Source organism: Glycine max, chromosome 5 (assembly GCF_000004515.6).
Source record: "Glycine max cultivar Williams 82 chromosome 5, Glycine_max_v4.0, whole genome shotgun sequence".
Classification (NCBI taxonomy): domain Eukaryota; kingdom Viridiplantae; phylum Streptophyta; class Magnoliopsida; order Fabales; family Fabaceae; genus Glycine; species Glycine max.
This window is the reverse complement of record NC_038241.2, coordinates 2931196-2942392: the sequence shown is the minus strand read 5'-3', so window position 1 is coordinate 2942392 and position 11197 is coordinate 2931196. Positions and strand designations below refer to the sequence as shown.

The 11197-nt window shown below is 33.2% G+C and overlaps 1 protein-coding gene across 1 annotated transcript; it reads left to right on the top strand.

Moving 5' to 3' along the window:
* Positions 1-2088: 2088 nt before the first annotated feature.
* Positions 2089-8103, top strand: LOC100818428 (ribosomal RNA small subunit methyltransferase G). Its single transcript, XM_003525133.5, has 7 exons — positions 2089-2452; positions 2530-2722; positions 2815-2924; positions 3326-3404; positions 3496-3563; positions 4462-4528; positions 7739-8103. The coding sequence occupies exons 1-7, from the start codon at positions 2258-2260 to the stop codon at positions 7849-7851; spliced, it is 825 nt and encodes a 274-aa protein (XP_003525181.1). The 5' UTR covers positions 2089-2257; the 3' UTR covers positions 7852-8103.
* Positions 8104-11197: the final 3094 nt, after the last annotated feature.

The window sequence follows — 11197 nt, the reverse complement described above, 5'->3', positions numbered from 1 at the left end:
GTGGCCAGATACGCGTTCTACATGTTCCTTCACGCTACCAAATAGCTGACATTTTCACAAAGGGCCTTCCGCTGCAGCTATTCAGCGACTTCAGAGATAGTCTCAACATTCGTCCTCCTCCCGTTTCGACTACGGGGGTGTATTAGAATATAAAATATTCTTTGTAATATTCCTTGTCTATTATATTTTTAGTAATAGCTTTATGTGAATTAAATAGCATTGATTCTGTGAATTAAATAGCATTGATTCTGTAGAATCAATACACACTTGAGACTATGAAATAAAGAAGCCAAATATTCTCTATTATTGTTATTCAATACAGGTGATCATACATGGACTTGCCTCGAAGGATATTTTGAAGACTTCAACTGAAATTTCAACTACTCTTCGCAAATATTCCACTTTTCTCAAGATTGGGATAGAACAATACTAATGCTTATAAAAATTGTAGTGTCACACTATTCAATTGAAAATTACTACAATATAGGGACCAAAATAATTTAATGTATTTTTTAAAAGGATTTTTTTTGTATAAAAGTTTGATATTTTATTTGATTTTCACAATAATGAATTGTACATAGTTGCTTTGTTGTTTGACAAAAATATTTAATAAGTTTGTTTAAAAAATTAAGTTTTTTTGTTTGTTTAAATCCATTAAGCTAACTTTTTGAGTTGAAAGTATTTGAGAAAATAATTCGTAGAACTGTAGGTAATTAAATATAAATGATACAAAAAACTTGTTTATTTGATCCATCTGTTTATATTTTATAGAAAAAATATAATTTGATGCTTTTTATTTAATTTTTAAGTCTCGTATGTTTTGTTTAAAGATAAATAAAAATTAAAAAAATAAAATAAAATAATACAAATAGTATGATATTTAAAATAGATAGAATAATAATATTATAAGAAGATTTTTTTTATCAAAATAACAGTATTTTTATCAAAGAATATAATAATTGAAAAGTTGTATTAAAGTATAAAGATCAAATGTAAAAAGAAAAAAAGGATCCAAATACAACAAATAAAATTTAAAAAAATGTTAAAAATTAATGAAATGTAATCATTTATCAAATACTTTTTGTTTTCAATGAATGTAAGAAAGATGAGTATTTAACATATCTGACAATTATATGGAAACAGATAGGGAGATGACGAATACTCTAGTTTGTTTCAATAAAATTTTGAAATATCAATGAATTGATGAATCTAACACAACTCGCTAAATATCAATGAATGCAAGAAAGATGAGACATCGTTAGAGTGTTGGTCATTTTCCTATCTGAGAGGTGGAAATAGTTGATGTTCCTATGCCACCAATTGCTGGAGAAAGTGTGTGTGGAACAAGTGGGAGAAGAAAGAGAGCGATGGGTGTGAGGGAGGCAAAAAGGTGTAAGGTGAGGGAAATAGGGTTTATTTATTTAATTTTTGAAAGGGTGGGTTTTATGATTCCTATATTGATCGTAGAATAAGAAACTTAATTAATATGTTACTTAAGATAAGATGCTCTCTCACCTACTAAACAAAACTTTTGGGTTGAGTTACCCTTCTATGCTTAAGTCATAACAATTATTTTATTGAATACTGATACTGAATATAAAGATATTGCAATGCTACAGATTCTATGTTGAGTAAAATGAATGGGAGTATTCTTTGAATTAATCCTTTAGCAAAATAAACGAGAAAATGATGAGTGAGAAAAAAAAAAGATTGCAACACAATGTCTCTCAAGGAACATTTAGTTGAAAAGAAACTTTTTTATGCTTGAGAATTATGATTTAGAGGAATGATTAAAATATATTTGGTTGGTCATACACATTTTAAGAATGTTTACAGATGTTTTTCGGGATCAAAGAAATTATTTCAAAAACTTTATATAATTATATTAAATGAGCTAATATAGTTAGCATGGAATTGCTATATAAAAAAAAAGGATAATGTGACATTTTTACAAAAGTTAGATTTTCACTTCAATCGTGAGAACAATTTTTTTGTGAAAAACAATATTTCATGAGAATATTTTTAAAAATAATAAATCAAGCATTATCAACTTCAAATTCTTTGGGAAAAAAATTAAAAACTTCCTTTGTACCCAACTCTATCTTTCAGTTTTTGTGATCTTCATCTTCAGGGCTATAAGGCCTTATGGGTCACAAATAGAGTTTGGCCTTTAACTTCAATCTGAACCCAAGGCAGCTAGCTAAGCATAAGCAACACGAGTTGTAAAACGCGGGAACGCAAAAGCGCGCGGGAGGAAATGCTGCTGAGTACCAGTAACCTACAGTTTTCTCGGTGGACTTTCTTCAAACACCTTACGCCACGGAAATTCAAATTAGCTCCACCACTCTGTCAGCACAAATCCGTAGCCACTCTCTCTCACTTCGGAATCCTAACCTCCCGCCAGAAAGACCAGATTCATCTCTACGTCGAAACTCTTCTTCAATGGAACAAGGTATTCAATTTCTCCCACTCACACGTCACAAACGCACCTTCTCCCTTAACACTCACACATCGCAATTGCAACTGCAGCGCATGAATCTCACCGCTGTTAGAGAGGTAAATGAAGTGATGGAGAGGCACGTGGAGGATTCCCTCGCGATTTTGCCTCCGCTCAGCGACTGTTACCGCTCGCACTGCAGCGCTTCGTGCGATAAGCTGAGTCTCGTCGATGTCGGAACCGGCGCTGGCCTTCCCGGAGTAGTTCTGGCCATAGCTCGCCCTGGTGAGTTCTTATGTGATGTATTTACAATCTGAATTGTGTTAATTGTTCGGTGCTGTTCGTTGTGACTTGAAAATTGCGATTCAATGGAATAGAGTGGGATGTAACGCTGATGGAGTCTATGAACAAGCGGTGCGTCTTCTTGGAGCACGTTGTCGGTGTTATCGGTTCCTCAAACATTAAAATTGTAAGAGGAAGAGCAGAGGTAACATTCACTCTTGTTCTTTTAATGGCCATTTCCATCTGAATGTTTCTTAGTTTTGTTCAAGTCTACAATCTAGATGCATTTTTCTATGCAAATTTGAATTCTTTTCCTTAGTGTGTTGCATGATAATTTTCTTATTTAATGCCGTTAAAAATGAAAAAAAAAAAGAGAGAATAACTTAACATGGTTTTCCATGGTATATTATACTTATGAAAACAATCACTGTGGAGATTATTAGCTTGGAATAACATTGAATGCGGTTCTTAAACTGAAATACTTTCAATTATTAAAGACATTCACCTTGCTGTTATGTTTTGTTTTACTTTTGGCATCACAACTTCTGCCAATCGCCGTATACCTTCTACTGGCTGAAAATATGTCTTGTTCTGTGCATAGGGCAGAGTTTAGGGCAGAATCCTTGCTTCAGAGAGCAATTTGACATAGCAGTGGCCAGGGCGGTTGCTGAAATGAGAATATTAGGTAAATTGAGGAGTTCCTGATTTAATTCTTTATTGCTTTGACACTTCGTGATTTGCTATGGCTTTAGTGTTTGTTCTTGTTGCATTTCCAGCTGAATATTGTCTTCCTTTGGTTCGTGTCGGTGGGTTGTTTATTGCTGCCAAGGGTCATGATCCTGAGGTATGTAACAGCTATTAGAAATTTATTTTGCTGACTTATATTAATAATACTTGTATTTAATTGGTATTGATTCACCATGCCCATAAATTGAGAAGCTTGTTCCTCTGGTTTGAGTTCATTTTCGTGCTGTAGTGCTGATTTGATAATGCCCTTAGTGGTTTTATCCCCTTAAATAATTTATTTAATCTATTGAATTTGTTTTTCTTTCCTCTTTGACCCAAATAAAACACACATTCAACTCAATCATTCATTGCAACTAGCCAACTACACTGACAAATGACTTATGTGTCTATACACTTGGAAGTTAATAAAAAAGAACTTCATTTTACTGACTATATAAATAAATTATATCTCAATTGTGCTTATTTTCTTTGAGTTTAAATATGATTTACCGTCAGCACAAAGTTTTTACACTGTCATTTAATAATATGTTGGCAGTTGGCACATCATTAAAGAAGTTAGACTTCCTGCATAGTGGTTTTGATGGTCAAACTCTTTTAGTAATCTAAATTGAATCCATTTTTTATTTATTTAAAATAAGTACATTGTAATGGAGGGCGAGCCCTGGTGCAGCGGTAAAGTTGTGCCTTGGTGACTTGTTGGTCATGGGTTCGAATCCGGAAATAGCCTCTTTGCATATGCAAGGGTAAGGCTGCGTACAATATCCCTCTCCCATACCTTCGCATAGCGAAGAGTCTCTGGGCAATGGGGTACGAAGTACATTGTAAATCAAGCTGCATTATTGTGTAGCTTTTCTATTCATGTCCCATGGTTTTGAACTTTTGAAGTTGTTAATCATCTATTTCTCATCGATTTCCTACATGATGAATCTGGATAGGATTTTGAAGTTGTTAATCATCTATTTCTCTTCTATTTCCTACATGATGAATCTGGATAGGATGAAATTAAGAAAGCTGAAAGTGCCATCCAGAAGGTGGGTGCATCTCTATTGCAAGTATGCTCAGGTACACAGCTTTAAACCTTTAAACTTTGCTTTTGCAATGTAGACTTTTGTACCGAGTTAAAAAAATTCAAATAACATTTGTATTCCTGTGGATATAGTTTATATTCTGAATGAAGGGGACACATTGATAGTTTCCTTGCTCAACAGCACTAAGCCACTAACCATCATGTAAAATGATTTGTTTTATTACAAGCTTAAGCTGTAACACTGATTTATAAGAATTTGATACCCCCTTCCCACACCCTCTTCGGTTGAGTATGCTGGAGCTAAGCAAGTAATGACTCTTTTCTACTGGAAATGGGATAGAGCTTAAAGAAAATGTTAGTGGCTATGGTTGCTGATGTTCCATGACTGGTGGAGGCACACCAGTAAAATGAAGAAGTTCGACAAAAAGCGTTTCTGTATCCAGGTGCATAGGTGAACTTTTGGCATTGAAGTGAACTGTTGCAGAAATTTGATAGGAAGAATGGAGTTAACATAAGCTATTTAATTTCACAGGCGAGTTCAAAATGTATCTGTCTCTTTAAGGAAACCAACTCATAGTCCTTAATCCCTCACAACAAAACAAAGTCCAAGTTGCTACAAAATATTAACAAGTAATTCTAGATTCAACAACGGACAAAACTTAGATCAAGTTTCTTATGTCCTTGTCATTTAGCTCTCCAATCAAATGATGACATGTAGATGTTTATTTGAAATTCTGCAATACATATTTAATGGAAGTTGTTTATTATGAGAAAGAACATCCTTGTGCCATCATTTGTTTTGAGAACTTGATAAGGAATAAGGATACAAAGAACTTGATCTAAGCTTTTCTTTAAACAAAAACTTGATACCCATATACCATAAATACACAATTCTTATGCCCAAGAGACCATAAACTTAAATTCACACATTGCTATTTCACACCTAGACTAGAGCATCAACCATTGTTCCCTCCCTCCTTTTCTCCTTCTGTTAGGGATTTATCTCGCCGTAGTACACATGATAGGGTGCTTGTACAATATATTGTGACTTTGATCAATTTTTTGAGTAGCGGTGGACATGGATTGGATTTTTAAGAATCTAATCTATTTCCAATTCATATCTACTTAAATGTATTGGATCTTAAATCTATATTCACATTTTTTTCAAAAACAATTTGGATTTAAGATCCAATTCATTTAAGTGGAGATGGATTTGGTCATATCCACTTAAATGTTATAAGGATTTTTTATTTATTTTTTACAAATTTTGGTAATTAAGCGCTAAAAAGTTAAAACTTAGCACCTGTTCATTTAAGAGTTATTTTCAATTGACCTTGGTCAAGACTATTTTCAATCAATCTTGGTTGGAGTATTTTTTACCTACCTCAACTAAGGCAATTTGGACTGGCATCGGCCCAAACATTTTTAGACCGATGTCAACCAAGACTATTTTTTAGTTGACGTCAGCAGTGTATTTTCATTTGATGTTGGTCAAGGATGTTTTTGGTCGATTTTAGGTAAGATTTTTTTTTGTTGAGGTTAGTTAGGGTTTTTACTCAATGTCAGTCGGTAATATCTTTTGGCCAACATCGGCTAGGGGTTTTCAATCAGCATTAACCGTGACTGGTTTTCAATCAGTGCATTTTCTGGCCGACATCGGTAAGGTTTTTTTTTGTCAATGATGGTCATTGATATTTTTTGGCCAACATTAGTCGGGACTATATTTTGGTCGATGTTGACTAGGTTTCTTTGTTGACACTGGTTGAAACTATTTTTTGTTGGCGTCAGCTAGGGTTTGTTGGCCAATATCGACCATGACTATTTCTTTTGGTTGGTGCTAGCTAGAGATATGTTTTGTTGACATCAACTAGGGTTTTTTCGATCAATGTCAATTAGGGGAATATTTTGGCCGATGTTAGCTAGGTTTTTTTTTACCGATGTCGGTCGATGATGATTTTTGGTTGATGTCGGCCAAAAAAATCCTAGCCGACATCAGCAAAATTTTGTCTGACGTCGACCAAAAAAATCCTAGTCGATGTCGATCGAAAAACCTACCAGACGTTGACAGAAAAATAATCATGACAGAGATCGGCAAAAAAAAAAATATCCTAGCTAGCATCGACCAAAAAATAACCTCAATTGATGTTGGCCAAAAAAATTTTTTACGACATCTACCAAAATATAGTTCCGACCAATGTTGGCCGATAAAACCCTGACCGACATTAACAAAAAAATAGTCTCAATCGATTACGGCTTTAAAACATCATCAGTTGGCGTTGTCCAAAATAATTTTAAACGAGATTGACCAAAAAAATCTAGCCATCATTGTCCCAAAAATTGATTGGATTTTAAAATCCAATCAAATATCAAATCCATGTCCAATTAATTGGATTGGATTTAAAATTCAAAAATTAGATTTGAATATGAAACCAAACCATTTAAATGAATTTAAAGTGGATTAGATTGGATTGGATATGGACTGATTTTATATATTTGGATTTTTTTTTCAGCCCTATCCATCAAATTCCTTTTAAGTGACAATTAATTTTAAAATTTTAACCGTTAACATTTTAGTCCCTCGGATTTTTTTTTTACTGCATAGTCCCTCAGATTTTAAAAACTCTATTAGTGCTCAACTTTGTAAAATGATATTAATTTTAGTCTTTTTTAGTGCTAAACAACAGTGAAAAATAACTAAAATGCATGATTTTTTGCAAAGGTACAACTAATGAAGAAATTTTAAAATCTCAAGGACCTAAATGCCTAATCGGTGTGTTTTTGAGGACTAATTTAGAGGTTTACTCCTTTTATTTCTCCAAAAATTTGTATAACATAAGTTATATAAATATAGTATATTTTAAGTGAATATTTTTTTGCAAAAACGAAAGTGTTTTATCCTATCCACCCGTTATATGCGCGTCACTAAATATAAGAAAATTCTCTTATCCAATGCAATGTTTTATTTGATGCCATTCCAAACACCGTATAATATTTAATTTTTATTTAGCTTTATACGATCAAGTCTTCTACTATTGGGCCTTTCCTATCATGCGTACTAGCTAATTCTTATATTTCCAGAAATATTCAATTCTGGCTATGTCCTTGTATTCTTGATTTTTTCTCTTTCTTTTGGGTACACATTTTTATTTTATTGAAAGAGTATGAATTTCATTTCAGTTTACTGTTTTCGTAAGTGGATGATTTAGCTTGTAGAAGTAACTTTAAATTGATATTGTCATGTCCAGTGGAATCGCAAAGTCCATATGGTCAACGAACTGCTGTCGTATGTTCAAAGGATCGTCCTACCCCAATGAAATATCCCCGTGATCCAGGTACACCAGCTAAAGAGCCATTATAACCAAGTTGATGCTAATTGTGTTGGCTGCTTTTATTTTATTTATTTTTTCTTGCCATTCCTATCACTATTCTTGAACCAACTTGAAACATTTTGCTACCAAGAGAGGCCAGCTGTGTACAACAATGTAATGTGCGCCAGTGTTTAGGTTTTTAGTTCATATTAAGCTTTGATAATTTCTACTGATTCGACATTATTCGGAATTTATCTTTCTATGATGCCACTTTGCCTGCATATATGTTAGGCTTTACAATATTTTTTGCCTCTGTATAATTGTATAGATAACGACATGGAAACTGCTAGCTGTCTTTATCTTCCTCTCCTCGCGTTTCATGTATGCATTCCACATTTTGCTCTTTCTCTATGGTTGGAATCAGGAGGCAAATGGTTTGCGCACATCCATTGTCAAAGATTTTATACTAATAAACAACATAACTATGATGATTTATAGATGCCGCGTATAAATGTCTAGGCATTGGAAAAATGACTGCTATGTTGTCTGCATTTAAATTGCGAAAATTCTTTAAAAAATCTAATAAAAAGTAATTAATAAGATTCTAGATTGAGACCCAAAAAAAATCTGGGCCTAACTCAACCCTAAAAGCTAGTTTATAGGGTGGAGGTTGTCATCATCTTATAAACTTTATCTTGAGACTATCTCTAGTCAATGTGGGACTTGGGTTTTTTTTAATTCACTCTCTCACGCCCAGTACTCTTTGGGCTTGGTGCGTGGTCCTTTCGAATGGATCTAGGATAGTTATGATAATGAAGCACTAAACTTGTAACCATCCAATTAAAGTTTGCATGCCACTTTTTAAGCTGTGTATAATGGATCAAACCAACTATTTGGTCCTCTATACTTCAGTTTGAAAGTTGCTTTTTGTCTTCTTGCACCTATACATTAGAAAAGTAATAATAAACAATTTCTAAATGTGAATCATTGGATGAGGAACTGTCGAAGATCTTCATTCATATCTATTGTTTTGGGTCTGTCTCAAACTTAATAAGGTCCCAATTACATGGCTTAATCCATCAAGGTATACCTTGACTCTTCTCTTGCCTCCCTTCGTACTATGACTGATTGAGATTCGCCTTATAAGACATTTTTTTTTGTGATCGGCACGCCTTACAAGACATATTGGTCTATGGCCCTGCATCACAGACATCAATCTTTCTCCCTCTTTTAGGAACAGATTCATCACCACAATTTACAGAATTGTCCCTTGACATAGGATGGACAATTCTTCTATGCTCAGAAAACAACATAGAGGCTGCTAATGCTCAAAACAGATGTCCCGTAATCTCTTTATTATAAATAGTTAAATATTCTAAGCATGCACATCCCCCGGTATGCTCTCTTGACTCTAATGTTACAACTTTAGTGGACCTATTATTCCTTGAGTATTGGAGTGCTTGTAGGTCTCCACTACTATCATTTGTCCAACCGTGATCACCATTCGAGTAACTGTCCAAAACCATTGAAGCTCCATTCGACTTACATTGACGGAACCAACATTTTCAATTTGACAAAACATTGACATCATTTGTGAGAAATAAATTCTCCTCCGTGAATTTCTCATTAACAAGATGGTTAACACGTACAAAGGCATCTCTCATGCACCACTAAGAGGCCAACTCCAATGTTATGAATAAGCAGCCAGTAGCCACAATCGTTGAACAACTTAGAACCCGTTATCATGGAAGGGGGTGACTCGCACAATACTCTTGCTCGGTTTGGGACATAACAAATTGCTTATCCATAAGCAATCCATACCCCTATCGTCTATCGATCCTCCGAAGTCCGAATGAGCAACAAGATCTATAAAAGCTTTATCCAACGCAGATGGCAAAATTGGCATTTCTAATTTGAACATATACAAAAATTACGTTACTTTTATTCAGATTAAGGCAAAATTACTACACTAAAAAAGGATAAGGCTAAAGTGACTTCCACAATTCTCGTAAAATGAAGTTATGAAAGAAATAACATAGGAAAACAAATGATGATTTCTTAGTTGCGATTGTTGCAACTTGCATGGTTGATGTTTTATTCGGATAAGGCAAATTGATTGCTTTTTGTTTCTTTTTGGAAATCTGGTTTTGTCTACTTATGCTTAACTTGAAAGGACACTTCTCATAATAAGAAAATGATTGTTGCAGCCTTGCAGGGCAGCCTCATAAAGCGAATATGGGTCATTGAAAAGCGGGAGAGAAAAAACAATCAATACTAGAGATGAAAATTTTAAATCTTTTAAGCGTAAAATTATGGAAAATGTACAAGATATAGGTTTCTTAATTATTTAATCACGTAAAATTTTGATATAATGTAAAAGAATAATTATCTAAAAATTCTAAATTATTGGATAAAACCCAAAATTAACTTTTAAATTTTAAATATGTAAATTAAGTATCTATTTGAATTAATTTATTTTATATTTTAAATTTTTATGATAAAAAATATTAACTTAAAAAATAATTTTATCAACTGTTGCGGACTAGACTTGAGCCTAATAATGTATAAAGACTCCATTATGCCTAAACAACATTGGGATAATTTGAAACTACAAGTTTTGGCCTAAGTAAACACTATTAGTAGGAAAGTTAGTCTACACTCTTGAAAAATGAATTATATCTAAGTCAAAAGTAAAATTAGCCGGTCGCAACACCAAATTAAGTGGGATATAATTGCTCCAAGAGTATCATGCATATTAGAGGCAACACTCTTAGGAGTCCAATACAACACCAATTATCTTAGACATATCACTATTTTTTTTCTTTCAACATGACATTATAAATATTTTTTATACCCAAACTATCCTATTGTTATTCTTCTGGAAAATTGTTTTCAGACTATTGTTTTATATTTTGTATTCTAGAAAGTAGTTTCTAGCATACAAAATCTAAAATAAAAATTTGAAACCTACTATATATATATATAAAGAGTAAGATTCTGGAAATTACTTATCAGAATACTATTTTACATTTAGTATTTTGGAACCTACTTTTTGAAATACAAAATATAAAACACTTCCGAAAAATAATTTTTAAAATTTTAAAATGAATGCTCAAAATATCACTATCGAATTTAATTTTTAATTTTTTTTGTTCATAATTTTATTTCTTTTAATTATGTATAAATCACAAAAAAGGGAGCACAAACATCCCAAGCAAGCAAGAAAAACTGGAGTAAAATATTGAATTGAAGGTCATGAGGGGAGTGAAAGAAAGGAACAATTCTAATGAAAGAGACGAGAGTGTTTTGCTGCCTAAGAAAGAAATGTATTATCGCAGGGGGGAAAGAAGTGTGTGACGGTGTGGAAAAGAGAATAAAATTTAAAAAAAAGAATGA